Genomic DNA, 26,587 nt, shown 5'->3' on the forward strand with positions numbered 1-26,587 from the left:
GGCCTTTGATACAGTGACCACAAGGTTCTATTGAATAAATTAGAATCATTTGGAATAAGAGGGGTGGCCAATGACTGGTTTTGGTCATATCTAGCAGAAAGGGTACAAAGAGTAGAGATAACACATACTTCAAATAGATCTCAGCATTAGGAAAACACTTATCAGAACCAAAATACATTAATATAGGAGTTCCACAATGTAGCATATTAGGACCAATACTATTCCTGATATACATCAATGACTTTCCCAGTAGTGTTACACATGGTGAGAAAATTCTCTTCGCTGATGACAGCAATATTATAGTCACTGAGAAAACAAAAGAACTCCTTGCAGAGAAAGCAAACGAAGCTCGCAGGGAAGTTTATGATTGGTCAATAAGCAATAAAGTGACATTGAACATAAAGAAAACTAATGCCTTGAATTTCAGTTTGAAGAGGGAAAATGACAATGTTAAATTAAACGTAGATGGCACCTCTATAGACTGTGTAACAAATGCAAAATTTCTAGGAATGAATATTTATTCTCAGTAGAAGTGGTGTGAACACACAAAGGTACTTGCAAACACAATATCATCAGCATGTTATGCCTTTAGAATCCTCTTATCAGTGTGTAACATGCAGTGTCTTTTAGTTACATTCTATTCATATGTACACTCAATTCTTAGCTATGGCATTACATTTTTGGGGAACAAATCCACAAAATATGAACACAATTTTCAAACTCCAGAAAAGAGCCATAAGAATCATAACCAAAAATGTTAGTTATGCTCATTGTAAAGATGTGTTCAAAATACTGGGTATTTTGACAGCTCCGTGTGAAAAGATTTACCAGTTAGTTGTACACATCAAAAATAACATTGGTAATTACTGTTCTGTCCATGGCCATGGAACAAGACTCAACTTACATTTGCCAAGAAAAAATAAACATAAAACTCAAAACAGCATTTTTTACCGAGAAATAAAACTGTACAAAAAATTTCCAAAAGAGATAAAAAATTGCAAAAATACACTTATTTAAACAGGCAGATAAAAAGTACCTGTTGTGCAATACATTTTATAGATTGAAGGATTACTTAGATAAAACAGAGTAGGGGTTTGGTAAAATAGTGTTATACAAATAAATAATAATAGTGATTATAAAACATCCAATGTTCCACATAACACCTTCACACTATGTTTTTTCCCTTCTTTCTTCCTTTTCTAAAAAAGCTTGTCCCCAAGCTATGCATTGCACAATACTAACACCTCTTCCTCTTTCTGAGTGCAACGTACCACTTATTATAGAAGGATGCTGACTCAGTTTTTCAGAATAGCAAATGAGAAGTTGTGGTACAGAAAATGGCCCAGAGATTACCAGGGTGTGTTTGTGTGTGTAGTGACATAGTGAGATATGAGTGAACAGTGTAGCATTACATAATTTAATAATTTATTTGTAAAAAAGTATTGTATACCAGGAGTAAATCTAATGATTGTCTCCAACTAGAAGTCTGTAAATGTATATGATTTAACTTATTTTAATTTGGTCTAAACTTGTAATTTCTTTGACATGTCCTATATCCTAGTAAAAAGAGATCTATGGATGAATAAAGCTACTACTACTACTACTACTACTACTACTACTACTTAGCTTCACATGCATCACAGCAGAACTTAATTTTCTTTTGAACAATTTACCAAGTGAACTTTGCTGTTAGTAAGGTTAACACAAACACTGTGAAAGAAGTTCCTACACCACAGTCCACAAATCACACTTACGTCCATGTGTTTTACAAGCTTGTTACACATTTCACATAACCTGTCACTTCCAGCCTTGTTTCTCATTCTGGTCAGTTCAGTTGTGGAGGAAATCCACCATTTATCATCATGAATACAGGTTATATATTGTCCAGATTGGAGACTGAAAATCTTTTCCCCAAAACAGCTTGTCATGGAATGGTCAATTTAGCTATAAAAAAGCTGTATCATTTTAAACTTTGCTGATCTGAATTTGGTTTCCATCAATTGGCACAGTTTGGTGAATATCTCTTGTTTCACAAGTGATTTAGTCATTTCCAAAACTTGATCCCATGCACAATCTCATCATAAAATGTGAACGACTCAAACAGTATCAAAATATGTTTTTGCTTAGGCTGCCAAAGCCTGCACGTGCTATAAGTCGTTTTGCTTTTCCAGTAACTCCATCATGTGGTGATTTACCATGGCTCATCACGAAGAAGTTCCATTCAGCTTTGCTTCCAGAATCATTCTCATGATTACATAAATTTATGAATTTCTTGAATTTTTTGTACTGGTAGATGTATGCACCACAGATTTCACATCGAACCGCAAACTCAGTATTACTGAATGTGTATCACATTTGGAGGGATATTTAATTGCTAGTTTTGTTTCAAATAAACGTTGGAGCCATAAAGAATCAATGTTGCAGCTCTAAGCTTACTGATCTACTGCATGATTGTAGCAGCTGTTCTGTACCCCCACATTACTTCCTATGCTACAAGAAAATGGAGGATTACTTTTTGGATATCTTTCGTATTTGACTAAATCAATGATGAAATACCTTGTAAAACTTACCCTTTGCCACACGAAAACATTGTGAACCATGGCACAACCACAGAACACAATACCAACACCAATAAATACGCTGGTTATTATGGCTGGAGTTGAATGGAATTGGATGAATGTGTACAAGATGATTCCTGGAAAGAGAGAAATTTGCTTAGTAATTAGCATATAGTGAAATAACATTAATTATTGATTATTAATTATGAATTACTGCTGCTAGACTTAAGAATAAAACTGATTGAATATTAATTGGAGCCACCAGCAAAATATATATCAAGAATTACAGAGACAAAAATGTGTGTAACTATAGAAGTGCAGATAAAGAAAACATCTTGGTAAAAAATGAACTGATGTTCCTAGGATATAAGGCCAACTGATCTGTTATTTCAAATATCCTGCCACTCCAACTATGTGGACACAGACTTGAGGAGTGGTCACAATATTATTTGTGTGGCAGATAATTCTGCTTCTGGCTCCTGCAACTCAAAGGGCTGCAGGACACACATCACATGGGGGTGGCTGTTGGCTAACTACAGGAAATAAATACCTGGATGGAAGAGTGCAACAATGATCCTATACATGCTAATTAAATAGATCAACCAAAACATTGAAATTTACTTAAAAAATTTAGTTACAAGAACCATATAAACTGTTATTCAATCTCTGAATTCAGATCTAATTTCAGATTTTCTGCACTAGCCATAGCTTTTAGGTAATAATAGTTTTTGTAAATGTTTATGGCAGCCTGTATATTATACGTATCCGACAAAATGACTCAGTCTTTCGACAAGATTTCTATATGTGAACAGCAAATAATCTGTCAGTATGCAAAGGAATGAAATAAAATCTACAGTAAGAATAAAGAAACATAAAGAATCATATCTAAGCCTATTTCTTGTGATAATTTGCCTCAGGAGCGTCACTTTATAAGGACCAGTACTTGCCTTGATAATGCTTTTTCATTTGAGGAAAGCCCTGGTGGTACTTTTCTCCATGTTTGTCACTAATGGCACCAAGATTATCTGGGAAGTAGTCAAAATGATCGCTCAAAAAATGTATTTTAATTGACAAATCACATCATATAAGGTGGCATAATCTCAGTAGTTCTCACCAGTATTGCGTCAGTTCTGCACCCTATGGTTGTCTAAAATGGTCTTGAGGACACTTGTGAAAGACATTCATGCCATTCATTTAAAATAACTCAACAAATCAATGTTCATCAGATGTCCTTTATTTAATATGTGGTCCTACAGACATTCCTCCATTTATTTTTGCTCCATTGATTCTTGGAACCTTCTCTCACCAGTATGTCAATCCAAGTTAAGTTTTTTTTCACGGCTTCACAAAGTCTTTACAAGTGCCAATTTAATGTTCTGTGGAAGTAGATACAACAAGAGAAGTGTACACTACATTGATCTGTTCAGGCAGTAGTTCGTTCCTAGTACCCCATTTTTCCATAATTGTGTGTGTGTGTTTTTTTTTTTTTTTCCTCTCTCTCTACCGCACTACTCACATAGAAAGCATCCATGTTTTGTGTTCTGATGTGCATGCCGAGAAGAGTTATAACTACCTTGAGTTCTCCACATACACACTGTTTGTATTTTTCATATTTGGTAAGGATAAGTGTAAGCGTGTTGAGTTGTGGTCTTCAGTCCCAAGATTGGTTCGATGCAGCCCTCCATGCTACTCTATCCTGCACAAGCTTCTTCATCTCCGAGTAACTATTGCAACCTAAATCCTTCTGAAACTGCTTAGTGTATTCATCTCTTGGTCTCCCTGAATGATTTTTACCCTCCAAACTTCCCTCCAATACTAAATTGGTGATCCCTTGATGCCTCAGAACATGTCCTACCAACCAATCCCTTCTTGTAGTTAAGTTGTGCCACAAATTCCTCTGCTTCCAAATTCTATTCAGTACCTTTTCATTAGTTATGTCATCTCTCCCATCTAATCTTCAGCATTCTTCTGCAGCACCACATTTCGAAAGCTTCTATTCTCTTCTTGTCTAAATAAGTTATCGTCAATGTTTCACTTCCACACATGGCCACACTCCATACAAATACTTTCAGAAAAGACTTCCTAACACTTAAATCTATACTCTATGTTAACAAATTTCTCTTCTTCAAAAACGCTTTCCTTGCCATTGTCAGTCTACATTTTATATCCTCTCTGCTTTGACCATCATCAGTTATTTTTCTGCCCAAATAGCAAAAGTCATCTACTACTTTAAGTGTCTCATTTCCTAATCTAATTCCCTACGCATCACGTGATTTAATTAGACTACATTCCATTATCCTCATTTTGCTTTTCATCTTATATTCTCCTTTCAAGACACTGTCCATTCCATGCAACTGCTCTTCCGGGTCCTTTGCTGTCTCTGACAGAATTACAATGCCATCAGCAAACCTCAAAGTTTTTATTTCTTCCTCCCTGGATTTTAATTCTTACACCAAATTTTTCTTTTGTTTCCTTTAATGCTTGCTCAGTATACAGATCGAATAACATCAGGGATATTCTACAACCCTGTCTCACTCCCTTCCCAACCACTGCTTCCCTTTCATGCCCCTTTACTCTTATAACTGCCATATGGTTTCTGTAAAAATTGTAAATAGCCTTTCGCTTCCTGTATTTTACCCCTGCCGCCTTCAGAATTTGAAAGAGAATATGCCAATCAACATTGTCAAAAGCCTTCTCTAAATCTACAGATGCTATAAATGTAGATTGGTCTTTCCTCAACCTATTTTCTATGAGATGTCATAGGGTCAGCAGTGCCTCGCATTACATTTCTCCTGAAACCAAACTGATCTTCCCCAAGGTTGGCTTCTACCATTTTATCCATTCTTCTGTAAAGGATTCATGTTAGTATTTTGCACCTGTGACTTATTAAACTGATACTTCAGTAATTTTCACCTGTCAACACCTTCATTCTTTGGGACTGGAATTATTTTATTCTTCTTGAAGTGTGAGGGTATTATGAGGGTACTTCGCCTGTCTGATACATCTTTCTCACCAGATAGTAGAATTTTGTCAGGGGTGGCTCTCCTAAGGCTATCGGTAGCTCTAATGGAACATTGTCTACTCCTGAGGTATTGTTTCGACTTAGGTCTTTCAGTGCTCTGTCAAATTCTTCACGCAGTATCATGTCTTCCATTTCATCTTCATCTACATTCTGAGCTCTTGATATTCATACAGGTGGTTCTGTTTTCTCCAAAGGTCTCATTAATTTTCCTGTAGGCAGTATCTATATATGCCTCTACATCTTTGGATTTGTCCTCTAACCAGCCCTGTTTAGCCAAATTGCACTTCCTGTCAATCTCATTTTTGAGAAGTCTGTATTCCTTTCTGCATACTTCATTTACTGCATTTTTATATTTTCTACTTTCATCAATTAAGTTCAATATCTCTTCCGTTACCCAAGGATTTCTACTAGCCCTCGTCTTTTTACCTACTTGATCCTCTGCTGCCTTCACTATTTCATCTCTCAAAGCTACCCATTCTTCTTCTGCTGTATTTCTTTCCACCACTCTTGTCAATCATTCCCTAATGCTCTCTCTGAAACTCTCTACAACCTCTGGTTCTTTCAGTTTATCCAGATCCCATCTCCTTAAATTCCCACCTTTTCGCAGTTTCTTCAATTTTAATCTACAGTTCATAACCAACAGATTGTGGTCAGAGTCCATTTCTGCCCCTGAAATCTCTTACAATTTAAAACCTGGTTTCTAAATTTCTGTCTTACCATTATATAATCTATCTGAAACCTTCCAGTGTCTTCAGGCCTCTTCCAGGTACACAACCTTCTTTCGTGATTTTTAAACCAAGTGTTAGCTATGATTAAGTTATGCCCTGTACCAGGCGGTTTCCTCTTTCATTTCTTACCCCCAATCCATATTCACTTACTACATTTCCTTCTCTTCCTTTTCCTACCATCGAATTCCAGTCACCCATGACTATCAAATTTTCGTCTCCCTTCACTATCTGAATAATTTATTTTATCTCATCATAAATTTCTTCAATTTATTTGTCATCTGCAGAGCTAGTTGGCATATAAACTTGTACTATTGTGGTAGGCATGGGCTTATTGTCTATATTGGCTACAATAATGCCTTCACTACGCTGTTTGTAGTAGCTTACCCAAACTGTTACTTTTTATTCATTTCTAAACCTACTCCTGCATTACCCCTATTCGATTTTGTATTTATATAACCCTGTATTCACCTGACCAGAAATCTTGTTCCTCCTGCCACCTAACTTTACTAATTCCCACTATATCTAACTTTAACCTGTCCATTTCCCTTTTTAAATTTTCTAACCTACCTAACCGATTAAGGGATCTGATATTCTACGCGCCGATCCATAGAACGCCAGTTTTCTTTCTCCTGATAACGATGTCCTCCTGAGTTGTTCCCACCTGGATATCTGAATGGGGGGACTATTTTACCTCCAGAATGTTTTACCCAAGAGGATGCCATCATCATTTAACCATAAAATGTAGCTGCATGCCCTTGGGAAAAATTACAGCTGTAGTTTCCCCTTACTTTCAGCCGTTCACAGTAGCAGCACAGCAAGGCTGTTTTGGTTAATGTTACAAGACTAGATCAGTCAATCATCCAGACTGTTGCTCCTGCAACTACTGAAAAGGCTGCTGCCCCTCTTCTGGAACCACGTTTGTCTGGCCTCGCAACAGATACCCCACCCTTGTGGTTGCACCTACGGTATGGCTATCTGTATCACTGAGGCACGCAAGCCTCCCCATCAGTGGCAATTTAAATTTCTCTTTTGTATTCATCAGATTAACTTCATAAGTAATTCGGAAAGAAGAAAACTTGTTCTCATTGTGGAGAATTATTGTTTTCAGACAAACTTTGCTGGAATCTATGAACAAGCACAACTCATTTACACAGAAATCATGATGAAGAGTTGGATGATGGACTTAATATCATTATGAAAAACCATGGCACCTTTATTGGAGAAATGTTCAGAAAAAAACAGCACGACAGTCATGATAAAAACTAACTTTTATAAAACAAAGAAGATTCCATCCTTTTAATCATGAAGATAGAAGCTGAGCCTGTTGCGTTGACATATTTAAATCAAGAATAATATCACTGAAATCTCTTCAGAAAAAAAGTGTTGCTCATATGATTCACAGTGGCCTCGAACTGTTGGCTCAGCATACATATCTCTATCTCTGACTTCTGCAGAGGACACTGGTATTGGCAGTTCTTCGCAGTGAGACATAAACTTTACAGCAAATGGTTAATTAGAATATGGTACAATTTTCCTTGTTTTTGAGGGGATGCCATCTATTTCTGCCAGACAAATGTGAGTATTTTGTGTGGTCTGTTAAACTTTGACAAAGCACCGAATATACAGTTCCACACAGTAATAAATATAGACTTCGATCAGAAATCGGTAGCTAAGGTAGAATATTCAAAATTTCTAGGTGTATGCATTGATGAGGGATTGAACTGGAAAAAACACATTGAAGATCTGCTGAAGCGTTTGAGTTCAGCTACTTATGCTATTAGGATCATTGCAAATTTTGGCCATATACATCTCAGTAAATTAGCTTACCACACCTATTTTCATTCTCTGCTTTCGTATGGTATCATATTCTGGGGTAACTCATCATTGAGTAAAAGAGCGTTCATTGCACAAAAGCGTGTTATCAGAATAATTGCTGGAGCTCATCCAAGATCATCCTGCAGACACTTATTTAAAGAGCTAGGGATCTTCACTATAGTCTCACAATATATATATTCACTTATGAAATTTGTTATTAACAATCCAAACGAATTCAAAAGTAATAACAGTGTACATGGCTACAGCACTAGGAGAAAGGATGATCTTCATTACTCAAGGATAAATGTAACTGTGGCTCAGAAGGGGGTAAATTATGCTGCCACAAAAGTCTTTGGTCACTTACTTAATAGCAATCTAAGTCTGACAGATAGCCATATAGCATTTAAAAGGAAATTTAAAGAATTTCTGAATGGCAACTCCTTCTACTCATTTGATGAATTTTTGGATATAGTAAGTGGGTAATTTCCCCATCCCCCACAAAAAAATTAAATGTCATGTAATATTTTGTGTAATGTAATATCTTGAATAGGCATCTTTAATTAACCTGACATGTTCCACATCATTATGAAGTGTCGTATTCGTGATCTATGGAACAAGTACTTATCTAATCCAATCTCTTCGAAATGATGGGAACAGCAAAAATCACGTGACATTACCTTTTTACCCAGCTTGTCAGTAGTGTATAACATGACTAAAAGCATTTGAGGTGGGAAAGGGGGGGGGGGGGGGAGGGGCGGCAGCAGGATGACAGTTCTTGTCCTGAGCACCAACCTTCCACCTGAAATAAAATTCACAGCAATTCTTAACAAGAAGATTAAGATTCTTCTTTTGCGATTTCAAAGTTAACTCCATACAGATGTAACATAAAGAATTTGTATTATTTACTCTGATACAAAGCATTTCTTCCTATCAGATGAACACAACCTTCATGCACTTAAAATAGCAAGCATTCACTTCTAACAATTGTCAGAATTCGAAATGCTGAAATGAAAATGCTAACAAATGCAACATGATTCTACATGTTCACACATGACTCAGTGGCAGTGCTGCCAAACCACCCAAATTTCCTGAAGGTTGACTTCTGAACTGAGGGTCATGTGTGGAAATCCCTTGTACATATTTTTATTATTTTGCAACAGTTAAATTAGTGGAATATTTACGTTATGTCACAGAAGAACAACCATCGTGTAGTGTTATCAAGGATGTTAATACATAGAGGGTAGGTCGCCAAGAGAAAATTAAGTCCACAAAACCTGATTTCATGTTTGAATTCAGCAACCACAACTTGAAATCCTATCATTGACACATGTCCGCTATCACCTCCAGGTGCAATGGTATTCCTTCATTTTTGCTTCAGACTTCTAAAACATACCCAAATATCCCAAAACCTCTTCTTTTCGTGTTTAAAAATTTATTATTTTCTCAGTAGATTAAGTTTTCTCATTCTTAAGCCTCTTTCTATTTTGGGCATTGTTGTTGTTGTTGTTGTGGTCTTCAGTTCTGAGACTGGTTTGATGCAGCTCTCCATGCTACTCTATCCTGCGCAAGCTTCTTCATCTCCCTGTACCTACTGCAACCTACATCCTTCTGAATCTGCTTGGTGTATTCATTTCTTGGTCTCCCTCTACGATTTTTACCCTCCACGCTGCCCTCCAATACTAAATTGGTGATCCCTTGATGTCATATGTCATTCACAGATGCACATTCATAAAGAATTATGAATTACACTTCTTTGTCTAGTGGCTAGTTTATCACTTTTTTGTACACAAATGTTAACCCAGCTATTTTCATATCGCCTCCCCCCCCCCCCCTCCCAAAAAAAAAAATGTTGTGCTCACAATGCCTTTATTTGTATATAATTTATTTTTTTATTTAATGCTGCTAGTATGAATTCAGAATCCAACCCCATGTAATTGTTTTACCTACGCAGTGTACATATACATGTCCTCAACTCTAATGATTTATTTTTCAATGAAACACTAAACCTTTATCATCCTTCCAGCATATGTTGTTTTAATCCATATACACAAGTGCATGCATACACATTTACACACATACATACAGACATGTAATTTGGCAGTTCCTCATATAAATGGGCAGGAGCCCTTGTATCTGTTGATTTTTATTGCCCTTCAAACCATAATGGTAAGCCCTTCAAATGTGAAAGTTACTTCTGCTTAAGCTTGTATGAAGATAATTTCAATTACTGTCTTCTAAAGGCACAGTACATAAAGTGCTGTTGTGTGGCTCGGGCTATGACTAACATGCCACAAAGATATACTGTAAAAGTTCATGGCAAAAATTAGATACGAGGTGGAATCCAAATTTTCATGACTGGTGCTGCCATCTGGAAAGTATGAGTAGTAGATATTTGCACCACTAGGTGGCGAGAGCTGCGTATCTGATGAGTCAGTGTGCAGAGCGGCATTCAGATGGGAGGACATGTTGTGTGTCCACAGTGATTTCCATAATACTCTGTGTTTGGTGGTTGGCAATTTTATGATGGATCCGCGAACAGAACAGCACGTGTGTATCAAATTCTGTGCGAATCTCGGGAAAAGTGATATGGAGACCCTTTCAATCATTCAACAAGTGTTTGGAGGACAGAGACTGAGTCGTACGCATGTGTTTGAGTGGCATGCTCGGTTCAGGGCCGGCCGTACAGACGTCGATGGTGATGCTCCGACTGGAAGGACTGTTACCCACACAATGCCAGACATTGTTGCCAAACTTCAACAATTGGTTCGTGCGGATCGGCTTCAAACCATTCGAGACCTTGAGGATGAAGGGGGTATTGGTTATGAGACATATCAACGAATGTTGACTGATGAATTGGGCATGCATCGTGTCGCCGCAATGCGTGCATTGTGTCACATGACGCTCTTGCATGGATTAAAAAAATATGTGGAAATTTGTGATGACCCTATGTATATGTATTTTCAATATCCCATTAGTACTACCTGATACAGGTCTCATACACTTGAGCAATGTTCTAGGATGGGTCACATGAGTATTTTGTAAGCAATTTACTGTGTAGATAACATTTTCTTAATACCTTACCAGTGAACCAAAATCTGCCACCTGCTTTACCTATGACTCAGCCTGTGACCATTTGATTTCATAACCCTTCAAAATGTTACACCTCGCTATTTGTGTGAGTTTGCCAATTCCAGATGTGACATACCCACATCGCAGTCATAGAATATTACTTTTCTCATTTTGTGCAATGTACAATTTTACATTTGTGAACATTTTAAACAAGTTGTCAAAATTGGCAGCAATTTGAAACCTTATGAACAGTGATGGAATATTTATGAAGTTTTCTCAGACAGCGCTTTATTACATATAACTGCGTCATCTACTAAAAGTTATCACAAAGATGATTAATACACCGTGTAATGATAACAGCAAGTGTCACAACATACTTCCCAGGGCATTTATGAAATTACTTCCACATTTGTCAATGACTCTCCATCTCAGATAATGTGCTGCACCTATCCTGCCAAGAATCCTTAATCTAGACACAAATTTACTTCTGTTCAGAAGTGAAGGAAAGCTGCATCCACCCAACTACCTGGATTCTTTCAGGACTGATCCATAACTCTGTGGATATCATGTGAAAAAGTGCAAATTATGTTTGCAGACATTATTTTCAGAATCTAAGCTGATTGCCTACATTTAAAGTAGAGTACACCAGAAGAGATGTTGTGTAGTAGTGGCATACTTTGGCATGAAAGATTATGAAAAGAAATAACAGACAAGAAAAAGATGCTACCACAAGTCATTGGGCTACAGTTAAAAAAGAGCAACTCGTCATTATGTAATAAATAGTCATTAATATGATGCTGGACAGTCCTGAGTGGGGCATAAATAATGGAAGGTGTAAGGGCAACCACTCACTGTAAAGCTGAGGCACCGAACAGTCATTTGACACATAAACACCACCGAAAATATTGCTGAGCTTAGAGACAAAGTCATTCTTCAGAGTTAACTATTGCAAGACATACACAGATGTACCGAGGCTTAGCTGGGACAGTGTGTATGGTGAAGAAATACATTATCAGAAAGATAAACAATAAGGTGAGTTAAAATGCTTCCTTTACAAAAATAGTACGGTCAAGATCAGAAGATATATATAATTGACTCCCTTACCTGTGAGGAAAACAGGAATGGAAATGAAGAATCCGCTTACTGCGCACATTCTTGTTATTGATGATTTTTGCAGGTACTTGTTAGTTCTGGAACAAAAATTACATCTTCTGTTAATAAGAGAAATTAACACGACATAACATACACACCAAGACAAAAAAAGAAATGATGTCTCACCAAGGTGTTAAGTAAATTGGCCACAAATTAATATTCATACATAGACAGAAAATGCAAAACTGCATGTTTTTGCGGCTGACAGACGAATGTGTGATGCTGCAATGCAATTTCACTGTACAGCTGACAAGAATAGTTAACAGGGGACATCTCGATATCAGGGCACAAAGTCATTATAAATTTTGTTCCATGTACTCAGCTGGACAGCAACTATGCCTCACATACAGTAGTGTGAGCAATATATGCAGATTTGACAGAGGATCTGTAGTTGGGCTGAAAGGAGTAGTAATCAGCACAATCTGAATAGGAGCGATGCCACTATTCAACCGTATTGGCAGGGATGGGTGAACCGTGCCGAACACAGCAGTCGACGTAGAATGTGAAGACGGGAATTGTCAGAGAGGCATTCGGAGCCCTTGGTCATCGTTATCGTCGATCCGACGTGCAACTGGTGTTTCAGTCACCACAAGGACCATTAACGGGCAGCTCACAGAAAGGGGGTTGAGCTCACGGCGCCCCTGGCACTGACCACATTGACCTCTGAACACCAACAAGCCCGTTTGCAGTAGTGCCGTGATGTTCGGCCTGGAATCTCACTGACTGGAGTGGAATTATCTTCAGTGATGAGTCCAGCTCCGAAGACCAGCAAAGACGTGTCGTCTCGAGATTCTCCGAGCAGCGGTTGGATACCTACCAGACTGTAGCCCGCCATATGGCCTGACAACCAGGAGTGATTGGTCTGGGGCGCCATCTCATTTCATAGTAAGACCCCTGTGGTTGTCATCCGCGGCACCCTTACAGCTTAGTGATGCGTCAACGATATTCTACTCCCCATTTTGTTGCTCTACATGGCAAGCCATCCTGAGATTACATTTCAGCAAAATAATGTCCGCCTGCATATAGTGTGAGTTTCTACTGCATGGCCTCGTGTTTGTCAAACCCTATCTTGGCAAGCAAAGTCGCCGAATCTCTCCCCAATTGAGAGCGTTTGGAGTATTACAGGGAGGGCTCTTCAACCGGCTCGGGATTTTGGCAAAGTAACGCCCCAATTGGGCAGAATTTGGCTCAATTTCCCCCAGGAGGCCATTCAGCCGTCGCACGGACGCCAAAATGGAAAATATTGAAATAAACGATATCGGAATTGAAAAAAACTGCTATCACTTAGTAGCGGAAAAGCATCCGGACCAGACGAGATACCCTTAAGATTCTACAGTGATTATGCTAAAGAACTTGCCCCCTTTCTATCAGCAATTTATCGTAGATCGCTGGAAGAACGTAAAGTACCTAGCGACTGGAAGAAAGCGCAGGTCGTTCCCATTTTCAAGAAGGGTCATAAATCAGATGCGAATAATTATAGGCCTATTTCGCTTACGTCAATCTGTTGTAGAATAATGGAACATGTTTTGTGTTCTCGTATTATGACGTTCTTAGATAATACAAATCTCCTTCATCATAACCAACATGGATTCCGCAAACAGAGATCATGTGAAACTCAGCTCGCCCTATTTGCCCAAGAAATTCACAGTGCCGTAGACACTGGCGAGCAGATTGATGCCGTATTCCTGGACTTCAGGAAGGCATTTGATACGGTTCCGCACTTACGTTTAGTGAAAAAAATACGAGCTTACGGAATATCGGACCAGGTTTGTGATTGGATTCAGGATTTCCTAAAAGAAAGAACACAACATGTCATTCTTAACGGTTCAAAATCTGCAGATGTAGAGGTAATTTCGGGAGTACCGCAAGGAAGCGTGATAGGACCTTTATTGTTTACAATATACATAAATGACTTAGTTGACAACATCGGTAGCTCCGTGAGGCTATTTGCAGATGACACGGTTGTCTACAAGAAAGTAGCAACATCAGAAGACTCGTACGTACTCCAGGAAGACCTGCAGAGGATTAATGCATGGTGCGACAGCTGGCAGCTTTCCCTAAACGTAGATAAATGTAATATAATGCGCATACATAGGGGCAGAAATCCATTCCAGTACGATTATGCCATAGGTGGTAAATCATTGGAAGCGGTAACGACCGTAAAATACTTAGGAGTTACTATCCGGAGCGATCTGAAGTGGAATGATCACATAAAACAAATAGTGGGAAAAGCAGGCGCCAGGTTGAGATTCATAGGAAGAATTCTAAGAAAATGTGACTCATCGACGAAAGAAGTAGCTTACAAAACGCTTGTTCGTCCGATTCTTGAGTATTGCTCATCAGTATGGGACCCTTACCAGGTTGGATTAATAGAAGAGATAGACATGATCCAGCGAAAAGCAGCGCGATTCGTCATGGGGACATTTAGTCAGCGCGAGAGCGTTACGGAGATGCTGAACAAGCTCCAGTGGCGGACACTTCAAGAAAGGCGTTACGCAATACGGAGAGGTTTATTATCGAAATTACGAGAGAGCACATTCCGGGAAGAGATGGGCAACATATTACTACCGCCCACATATATCTCGCGTAATGATCACAACGAAAAGATCCGAGAAATTAGAGCAAATACGGAGACTTACAAGCAGTCGTTCTTCCCACGCACAATTCGTGAATGGAACAGGGAAGGGGGGATCAGATAGTGGTACAATAAGTACCCTCCGCCACACACCGTAAGGTGGCTCGCGGAGTATAGATGTAGATGTAGATGTAGATGTAGAAGAGGTTGAAAAAGGTGTATGGAAATTCTGCTGTCGATCGCAGTACAGTTAGCCGGTGGGCAAGCAGGTTACGTGAAGAAAGCGGGCACGGCAATATTGAGGACGGTCCTCGCAGCAGCAGGCCTCGTACTGCACACACTCCAGACAATGTGCAGGGAGTTAACGAATTGGTGACTGCTGACAGACGCATCACAGTGAACGATTTGTCACGCTACGTTGGGATAGGGGAAGGAAGTGTTTGCAGAATACTGAAAGTGTTGGCGTTAAAAAAGGTTTGTGCCAGGTGGGTTCCCAGGATGTTGACAGTGGGTCACAAAGAAACAAGAAAAACGGCATGCAGCGAACTTTTGGAACAGTACGAGAATGGTGGAGATGAATTTCTTGGAAGAATTGTGACAGGTGATGAAACATGGCTCCATCATTTTTCACCAGAGACGAAGAGGCAATCAGTGGAGTGGCATCATGCAAATTCACCCACGAAAAAAAAATTCAAAACCACATCTTCTGCTGGAAAAGTTATGGCTATGGTGTTTTTCGATTCTGAAGGACGCTTGCTTGTGGACATCATGCCAAGTGGAACCACCATAAATTCTGATGCATATGTGACGACACTGAAGAAAATTCAAGCTCAACTGAGTCGTGTTCGACCACATCGGCAAAAGCAAGATGTTTTGCTGTTGCACGACAATGCATGGCCACATGTCAGTCAAAAAACAATGGAAGCGATCACAAAGCTCGGATGGACAACACTGAAATACCCGCCTTACAGTCAAATGGTTCTGAGCACTATGGGACTCAACTGCTGTGGTCATAAGTCCCCTAGAACTTAGAACTACTTAAACCTAACTAACCTAAGGACATCACACAACACCCAGCCATCACAAGGCAGAGAAAATCCCTGACCCCACCGGGAATCGAACCCGGGCGTGGGAAGCGAGAACGCTACCGCACGACCACGAGATGCGGGCGCGCCTTACAGTCCTGACCTAGCACCATGTGACTATCATCTCTTTGGGAAACTGAAAGAGACTCTTTGTGGAACAAGGTTTGAAGATGATGACTCCCTTGCGCACGCTGCCAAACAGTGGCTCCAACAGGTTGGTGCAGAATTTTACCATGCAGGTATTCAGGCGCTGGTTCAAAGATGGCGTAAGGCAATTAAGAAGGATGGAAATTATGTGGAGAAATGAAAATATTGTTCCTAAATGATGTATCTACACACTGTAAAACTTTCAAACATGGAGAATAAAAGATGGATTAAAAAAAAATAGTGTGCATTTCTTTTGGAGTGACCCTCGTATGTTTGCATGAAATCCTACGAGACAGCATCTGTAGAAGTCTAGAGCAACAAATACGTAGCAAATAACATGACTCATCAGGAATTTGTCTCTTACAATCCCTTCCTAACGGCTTCTGTCATGTTCCTAGTCACATAGCCTCGGTTTTTTTTTACACTGCTATTTTTTCTAAAAATATGTAGTGAAACACGCTGCTGCTATTGAAATGAATTGGACTGCCCACTGCAGCTAATTTTTCTTTGCTGTTTTGTTAACATGAAGTAATAACGGTATCTGTAAAAATATATAATCTATACAACCCTATGTGTAGTTCAGAATGATGATTTGTGTTTTGTTGAAAATATAATAGATTGCCGATGGGCATCAGGCGGGAAATTAATAATCGCCTTACATTCAACTACAAAGTAACGACTCCCATAATTTATCAGAAGAACTGGGCTCAGGGATGTAAATTCTGCTTAACTCCAATGTTTGTATCATCAAATCTTGACTTGGTCAATATACAGACAGCAGATAGTATTCTGTATAGTTTTATAAATGATTCATTTGAAATTATTAGTAAATCAACAGTACAATTTAACATTTCAACTGTAACAATTGCAATTCCAAAGAACACGTGCGAATGTTATCAAACGATTGGTTTGATAGTCATGATTGTAAAATATTAACACGAATTATTTTGCAAAAGATCGAAAGTCTGGTAGAAGCTGGCCACGGGGAAGATCATTGTAGGTTCCAGAGAAATGTAACACGTAAGGCTGTACTGACACTACCACTTATCTTGTAAGATGGATTAAATAAAGGCAAACCTACACTTAAAACAGCATTCGTGAGTTCAGAGAACAGGCCCACTTACGACCATGTCGACTGCAACATACCCTTTCGAATTCTGAAGGTAAGCAAGGATGAAACACTGGGAGCGAAAGATTATTTACAACTTGTGCAGAAACCAAATTGCAGATAAGTAAAAAGATATGAAAGGGAACTAGCAGCTGAGAAAGGAGTGAGACAAGTTATCTCCCATGCTGTTCAATCCGCAGATTGAACCAGGGCTTACTTTCGGCTGGTAACGTCCAGGAACCTTTTTTTGAACTAACTGGAACAAGTCGGCTCCGCAGATTTGAAATAGTGCACGTAACTATAATTTGCAGCAGTGAACGGGACAGTGGGCGACCCAGCGTGATGCGATGGGCAGGGGTGTAAGGCGAGGTACTGTGTGTGTGTGTGTGTGTACAGCATACACAAGATAAGTTGAGCTTAGTTCCGAAGTTGTGATCGGAACGTACCGGTAACCTTCGTGTCGACTGTCTTTTGTTTACGACTGCCAGCAACCTCAGAGATCTGTAGTATAACCGAGATCTACATTTACAACAATACCTGCAAACCACCGCGAGGTGTGTGACAGAGGGTACATCCCTTTGTACCAGATATTAGGGTTTCTTTCCGTTCCATTCACGTGTGGACTGCGGAAAGAAAGTTTGTGTGAATGCCTCTGCACCTGCAGTAATTAATCTAATCTTATCTTTTCAATCTCTATGTGAGCGATATGTATGGGACTGTAATACGAGGGCAGTTCAATAAGTAATGCAACACATTTTTTTTCTGAAACAGGGGTTGTTTTTTTCAGCATTGAAATACACCAGGTTATTCCCCAATCTTTTAGCTACACAACACTATTTTTCAACGTAATCTCCATTCAATGCTACGGCCTTACGCCACCTTGAAATGAGGGCCTGTATGCATGCACGGTACCATTCCACTGGTCGGTGTCGGAGCCAACGTCGTACTGCATCAATAACTTCTTCATCATCCGCGTAGTGCCTCCCACGGATTGCGTCCTTCATTGGGCCAAACATATGGAAATCCGACGGTGCGAGATCGGGGCTGTAGGGTGCATGAGGAAGAACAGTCCACTGAAGTTTTGTGAGCTCCTCTCGGGTGCGAAGACTTGTGTGAGGTCTTGCGTTGTCATGAAGAAGGAGAAGTTCGTTCAGATTTTTGTGCCTACGAACACGCTGAAGTCGTTTCTTCAATTTCTGAAGAGTAGCACAATACACTTCAGAGTTGATCGTTTGACCATGGGGAAGGACATCGAACAGAATAACCCCTTCAGCGTCCCAGAACACTGTAACCATGACTTTACCGGCTGAGGGTATGGCTTTAAACTTTTTCTTGGTAGAGGAGTGGGTGTGGCGCCACTCCATTGATTGCCGTTTTGTTTCAGGTTCGAAGTGATGAACCCATGTTTCATCGCCTGTAACAATCTTTGACAAGAAATTGTCACCCTCAGCCACATGATGAGCAAGCAATTCCGCACAGGTGGTTCTCCTTTGCTCTTTATGGTGTTCGGTTAGACAACGAGGGACACAGCAGGAACAAACCTTTGAATATCCCAACTGGTGAACAATTGTGACAGCACTACCAACAGAGATGTCAAGTTGATCACTGAGTTGTTTGATGGTGATCCGTCCATCATCTCGAACGAGTGTGTTCGCACGCTCCGCCATTGCAGGAGTCACAGCTGTGCACGGCCGGCCCGCACGCGGGAGATCAGACAGTCTTGCTTGACCTTGCGGCGATGATGACACACGCTTTGCCCAACGACTCACTATGCTTTTGTCCACTGCCAGATCACCGTAGACATTCTGCAAGCGCCTATGAATATCTGAGATGCCCTGGTTTTCCGCCAAAAGAAACTCGATCACTGCCCGTTGTTTGCAACGCACATCCGTTACAGTCGCCATTTTAACAGCTCCGTACAGCGCTGCCACCTGTCGGAAGTCAATGAAACTATACGAGACGAAGCGGGAATGTTTGAAAATATTCCACAAGAAATTTCCGGTTTTTTCAACCAAAATTGGCCGAGAAAAAAAATGTGTTGCATTACTTATTGAACTGCCCTCGTATATTCCGAAAATCATCATTTAAAGTCGGTGTTGAAACTTTGTTAATAGACTTTCTCGGGATAATTTACGTCTGTCGTCAAGAGTCTTCTAGTTCAGTAGCATCAGTATCTCTGTGACACTCTGCCACAGATCAAACAAACGTGTGACCATTTGTGCTGCCCTTCCCCTTTACGTTCAGTACCTCCTGTTGTCCTATTTGGTACGGGTTCGACACACTTGAGCAATATTCTAGAACCGGTCGCACGAGTGATTTGTAAGTAATCTCCTTTGTAGACTGTTTGCACTTCCCAACTGAGCCTATGTGACCACTCCATTTCATATCCCTACAATGTATTACAACCAGGTATTTGTATGAGTTGGCCGACACCAATAGTGACTCATTGATATTATAGTCATACGATACTACGTTTTTACGTTTCCTGAAGTGCATAATTTTACATTTCTGAACATGTAAAGCAGTTGCCAATCTTTGCACCACTTTGAAATCTTGTCAAGATCAGGCTGAATATTTATGCAGCTTCTTTCAAACGGTATTTCATCAGAGATAACTGCATCATCTGCAAAAAAGTCTGAGGTTAGTATTAATATTGTCTTGGAAGGTCATTGGTATACAACGTGAAAAGCAAGGATCCCAACACATTCCCCTGGGACACACCTGGAATTACTTCTGCAGCTGACGATCACTCTCCATCCAAGACAACACGCTGCGTCCTCCCTACCAAAAAGTCCTCAATCCAGTCAGAAGTTTCATTTGCTACCCCATATGATCGTGCTTTTGAATATAAGCGTAGGTGTGGGACTGAGTCAAATGCTTTTCGGAAATCAAGCAATACCGCATCTACCTGACTGCCTTGATCCAAAGCTTTCGGTATGTCACGTGAGAAAAATGCGAGTAGGGTTTCACATCATCGATGTTTTCGGAATCCATGCTGGATGGCATTAAGGAGGCCATTCTGTTCAAAATACCTCATTATGTTTGATCTCAGAACATGTTCTAAGATTCTATAATAAATCGATGTCAAGGATATAGGACGGTAGTTTTGTGGATCACTTCTACTACCCTTCTTGTAGATGGGTGTGACTTGTGCTCTGTGTACAAGAACCTTTGGGAACGGAGTTAAACATTTCAGCATTTGCTTTGCTACCATCAGTTGCAGTTCCTGTCTCATTCGTTAGGAACTGGGCACCAACTGTGGTACCACTATTAACCTTTTCGTTCGTCCAGAATTTCATTAGGTATTGTGGAAGATCATTTGACAATATTCTGCTGCCATAGTCACAGAAGGCGTCATGCATTGCTTTCGTGACAGCCACACGCGTTTCATTCAGCGTGTCTATATCTATAGCCCTAGACTTCGTATTATGCAGTGATATCCGTTTCTTTAGAAGTTTCTTTGCATTGAATGTATACCATGGGGGGTCCCTCCCCTTATGAAGATGGTATCGAGCATAACCAGGGACCAAAGTGATACTGTCACGAGTTCAGATGGTGGGACCTGTTGTTTATATTAATTCTTATGGTTTTATTATTTTGATTATAAGGAAACTGAATTTCAGAACAGCATTTCGTAAAAAAAAGGATTTCTCATTTTACGTTTTATCACTAGTTTTCAGAAATCTGAACGATGATTTTTATGGCTGGAGATTGCATGGTTGAAGAGGTGTGTTCCTGCAACAAAAAGTTTGGAAATTAAACACTGGGTTGAACAAAAGGGGGAGGGGAATGCTTGCTAAAAGAATTGCGCTCCGGCAGGGTTGCCCAGTTAGCGGAATTACCGCTAAATTTGACGGATTTACACACCATCAGTGAGTGAAATTTTGTATTTAGTGGGCAACTGATTTGTGGATTGTTGTCTGCAACAATGTTTTCGGTTTAATTCAGTGTTTCCATTATACAATTATAAACTGTATATGATGTGAAAAATCCTAAACTGTCAACGATGTGGCTTCAGACAACTCTAATGATACAATTAAGATGGGACTGCAGTTTAACCTCCCATCTTTCCACACATCCATTTCAATGGATCATGCTCATAACACTATACCAATGAAACATGGTGTCATCTATACATACTAACTTGCCGTACGAGGAATGTGTTTATATTCGTGATTATCATAAAAAACGAATGAGCCGAAGTTATAATGCTATTGAGAAATAGCATTCTTAGGCCTTCCCCTACATACATATATTTATACTTGTTCCATAGATCATGAATACGATGTTTCGTAATGATGTGGAACATGTCACTATAAACATAAGTTTTCTTTGCACAAAATCTTTTTTCTCAAGCTACTACTTTATATCTAAAAATTCATCTATTGTGTTGAAGGAATTGTCATTCAGGAATTCTTTTAATTTGTTTTTAAATGTTGGCTGGCTCTGTGTGACACTTTTAATGCTATTTGGTGAATGACCAAAGATTTTTGTGGCAGCATAATTCACCCTTTTCTGTGCCTAAGTCAGATTTAACCCAGAATAGTGAAATCACCCTTTCTGCTAGTGTTGTAGCTATGCACTTCCCTATTATTTTTGAATTGGGATGGGTTATTAATAACAAATTTCGTAGTAAGTGAATATATGTATTGAGAAGCTACTGTGAATATCCCGAGTTTCTTAAATAAATGTCTGCAAACTGATCTTGGGTGGGCTCCAGCTATTATTCTGATTACACGGTTTTGTGCAATGAATACTTTTTCTCTTAATGATGAATTACCCCAAAATATGATGTGATACAAAAGCAGTCAATGAAAATAGGCACAGAAGGCTAATTTACTGATATGTTTATCACCAAAATTTGCAATAATCCTAATTTCATAGCTAACTGAACCTAAACATTTCAGCAGATCGTTGATGTGTTTCTTCCAATTCAATTTCTCATCAATGCACACACCCAGAAATTGTGTATATTCTGCCTTAGCAGCAGACTTCTGTTCATAGTCATTTATCAATGGTGTTATGCCATTCACTGTCTATAATTGTATATACTGTGTTTTCTCAAAATTTAGTGAGAGTCCATTTGCAACAAACCACTTAATAATTTTCGGAAAGATATTATTTAAAATTTCCTCAGCTGATTCTTGTTTGTTAGGTGCGATTGCTATACTTGTATCATCAGCAAAAACAACTAGCTTTGCATATTCATGAATATAAAGTGGCAAGTCATTAACATACATTAAGAAGAATAAGGGACCAAAACTGAACCCTGTGGGACACTGTTCTTGACATTTCCCCAGTTAGAGGGCTATGTTGATTTTTGCAGACTAACTGTACTGTTAACTTCAACCTTTTGCATTCTTCCTGTTAAATATGAATTAAACCATTTGTGCACTGTCACACTCATATCACAAAACTTAAGATTATCTAGAAGAATTTCATGATTCACACAATCAAAAGGCTTTGAGATATGACAAAATATTCCAATGAGTGATGTTAGGTTATCCAATGCATTTAATATTTGATCAGTGAAGTCATATATATTATTTTTTATTGAATAGCCTTGCTGAACAACCAATTTGACATTTTGTTAGTACTTCATTTTTACAAACGTGTGATGCTACTCTTGAATACATTACTTTTTTTGGATAAAGCTGTTAGAAGTGAGTTTGGGCGGTAGTTGTTAGCATCAGAGCTATTCCCTTTTTTATGCAATGGTTTAACAATAGCATATATCAGTTTATCTGGAAAAATGCCGTTTCAGTGAGCTACTACATATGTGGCTGAGAATCGTACTTATCTGTTGGGAACAAGCTTTTAGTACTTTGTTGGAAATGCCATGAATTCCATGTGAGCTTTTGGTTTTGAGTGAATTTATTATTTTCCTAATTTCAGTAGGAGAGGTGGGTTGAATTTCACTTTAATCAAACTGGATAGTTATTGCCTCTTCCATATACTGCCTCGCAGTTTCTAATGAATAGCTGGATCCTATTTTCTCTACAACACTTAAAATTATTATAAAAGTGTTTTCTACTTATGACTTCTTGTTAACAAACTTTTCATTGAGTCTGATAGAAATACAGCTTCCTGTGCTCTCAGTTGCCCCATTTCTCTTTCATCTGTATTCCAAACTGTTTTAATTTTATTATCAGATGTACTAATCTCAGACATAATACACATACTTCTGGACTTTTTGTTAACTTTTATTAATACAGTGCAGTAGTTTTTATAATGTTTCACTGCCTCAGAATTTACTCCTCTTGATTTCAGTATATCCATTGTGGATGATGAACTGTGACTGTGATTTAAATTGGCGTTTATTTGTTAATAAATATGCAACCAGTTTCTTTTTTTACGATTTATTCATGTTTTAGAGCCACTGCAGGCTCATCTTCAGATGGGGGTGTTAGAGAAACATTGTCTTGTGGACCACGTGTAGCTGTGTAGCTAGATGCGGTGCTGGCGTGGACTGCACTGCCTTGTGGTATTCACATCAGATTGCTTCTTATAACGTGCATTTGTACGCTATGTACACAAATAAACACAGTATGTAGCTACACTTGATTTTACACTGGCTCACAGGATGTAAAAGTGTCCGTGTCTCGGAAGCAGAACTGTGTTACAGTGGTTTGAGAAGCATTACAGTGAACTCACGCTGCTGTCTCGGCGACCAAATGGAACCCATCTGGGTAGCTATAGGGCGCCATCACCGCGTATGCAAATCAGCGGTACATTTTTCCCGCGAATTACATGACCTGTATGTATACATCTAATGCTACGTACCTCCACAAATCTACCAACAAACTGTCGGATCGCTGATACGCAGAATCAACTATCTATTTCGTTCCAAAGAGCTATTAAGCTATTAAGCAGGTGGTCATAATGTTTTGGTTCATCAGTTTAGTACCCCTAGAATAACAAGGTACAAATTCCGGGACATTAATAACAAAATGTGATAAAAATTTAACCCATGATTTTCTGAATTACTTCTGTTAAAAAAAAAAGGTTCTGGGGTGAAATAAAGTCATAAACGAGCAGTATGCAACAATTATTACAAGGTATTGTTAATTTTTACAATATGACAAAGCCAATAATAATTATAATGACAATGTGTTTTATTATAGCATTGTTCCAATCTTTGGAGCTATGAGATAGTACTTATCTTTTGCAATAAATTAATCGTTTTATTATAACATTACACAACACAGGAGAATATATCATAAAACACGAGGAGAGTCACTGAATCAAAAAAAAAAGTATTATTTAGCACAGTAATTTGTATATCGGCAGAAACAAATAAAGCTAACAGCTTCGAATGCAAATAAATTAATTTCAAAATTTGATGAAATTTTATGTATTCAAAATATTTTCAACCAAACAGTTACAACATTTTTGACAAAAATTTGCACACTGGCTTCGAACAGACACAGTATTTATTTTTTTTAAATTGGTTCTCGTGTTGCTGAACCTGGAATGTTGTTGGGGTCTTCAGTTTCCAAAGACTGGTTTGATGCAGCTCTCCATGCTACTCTATACTGTGCACGCCTCATCATCTCCGAATAACTTCTGCAACCTACACCCTTCTGAATGTGCTTATTGTATTCTTATTATACACTGGAGAGCCAAAGACACTGGTGCACCTGTCTAATATCGTGTTTGGCCCCCGCGATCACGCAGAAGTGCCGCAGCACGACGTGGCATGGACACGACTAATGTCTGGAGTAATGCTGGAGGGAACTGACACCATCAATCCTGCAGGGCTTCCATAAATCCGTAAGTTGCAAGGCATCCCAGATATGCTCAATAATGTTCATCTCTGGCGAGTTGTGTGGCCAGTGGAAGTGTTTGAACTCAGAAGAGTGTTGCTGGAGCCACTCTGTAGCAATTCTGGACGTGTGGGTTGTCGCACTGTCCTCCTGGAATTGCCCAAGTCCGTCAGAATGCACAATGGACATGAGTAGATGCAGGTGGCGTGTCACCTGTCAGTCTTATCTAGACGTATCAGGGGTCCTACATCACTCCAACTGCACACGCCCAGCACCATTACAGAGTCTCCACTAGCTTGATAAACAAAGCCTGATAAACAAAGTAAGAGCCTACGGAATATCAGACCAGCTGTGTGGCTGGATTGAAGAGTTTTTAGCAAACAGAACACAGCATGTTGTTATCAACGGAGAGACGTCTACAGACATTAAAGTAACCTCTGGCGTGCCACAGGGGAGTGTTATGGGACCATTGCTTTTTACAATATATATAAATGACCTAGTAGATAGTATCGGAAGTTCCATGCGGCTTTTCGCGGATGATGCTATAGTATACAGAGAAGTTGCAGCATTAGAAAATTGTAGCGAAATGCAGGAAGATCTGCAGCGGATAGGCACTTGGTGCAGGGAGTGGCAACTGACCCTTAACATAGACAAATGTAATGAATTGCGAATACATAGAAAGAAGGATCCTTTATTGTATGATTATATGATAGCGGAACAAAGACTGGTAGCAGTTACTTCTGTAAAATATCTGGGAGTATGCGTGCGGAACGATTTGAAGTGGAATGATCATATAAAATTAATTGTTGGTAAGGCGGGTACCAGGTTGAGATCCAATGGGAGAGTCCTTAGAAAATGTAGTCCATCAACAAAGGAGGTGGCTTACGAAACACTCGTTCGACCTATACTTGAGTATTGCTCATCAGTGTGGGATCCGTACCAGATCGGGTTGACGGAGGAGATAGAGAAGATCCAAAGAAGAGCGGCGCGTTTCGTCACAGGGTTATTTGGTAACCGTGATAGCGTTACGGAGATGTTTAACAAACTCGAGTGGCAGACTCTACAAGAGAGGCGCTCTGCATCGCGGTGTAGCTTGCTCGCCAGATTTCGAGAGGGTGCGTTTCTGGATGAGGTATCGAATATATTGCTTCCCCCTACTTATACCTCCCGAGGAGATCACGAATGTAAAATTAGAGAGATTAGAGCGCGCACAGAGGCTTTCAGACAGTCGTTCTTCCCGCGAACCATACGCGACTGGAACAGGAAAGGGAGGTAATGACAGTGGCACGTAAAGTGCCCTCCGCCACACAGCGTTGGGTGGCTTGCGGAGTATAAATGTAGATGTAGATGTAGATGTAGAACAGTCCCCTGCATCCATGCACGGTCCTTGGATTCATGAGGTTGTCTCCATATCCTAACACGTCCATTCGCTCGATACCATTTGAAACGAGACTCGTCCGACCAGGCAACATGTTTCCTGTCGTCAACGGTCCAATGTCGGCGTTGACGGGCCCAGGCGAGGCGTAAAGCTTTGTATCGTGCAGTCATCAAGGATACACGAG

The 26,587-nt window shown here is 39.5% G+C and overlaps 1 protein-coding gene across 1 annotated transcript in view; it reads right to left on the minus strand.

Moving 5' to 3' along the window:
- The window catches only part of LOC126094783 (uncharacterized), a 207,693-nt gene that overhangs the window by 16,239 nt on the left and 164,867 nt on the right, over window positions 1-26,587 (minus strand). Inside the window, exons 4-5 of the mRNA XM_049909345.1 lie at window positions 12,297-12,382; window positions 2,571-2,695 (exon numbers count right to left, since the gene is read on the minus strand). Coding sequence (XP_049765302.1) covers window positions 2,571-2,695; window positions 12,297-12,382 — 211 coding nt within the window. The remainder of the gene's footprint in view (window positions 1-2,570; window positions 2,696-12,296; window positions 12,383-26,587) is intronic.

This window comes from Schistocerca cancellata, chromosome 8 (genome assembly GCF_023864275.1).
Source record: "Schistocerca cancellata isolate TAMUIC-IGC-003103 chromosome 8, iqSchCanc2.1, whole genome shotgun sequence".
Lineage (NCBI taxonomy): Eukaryota > Metazoa > Arthropoda > Insecta > Orthoptera > Acrididae > Schistocerca > Schistocerca cancellata.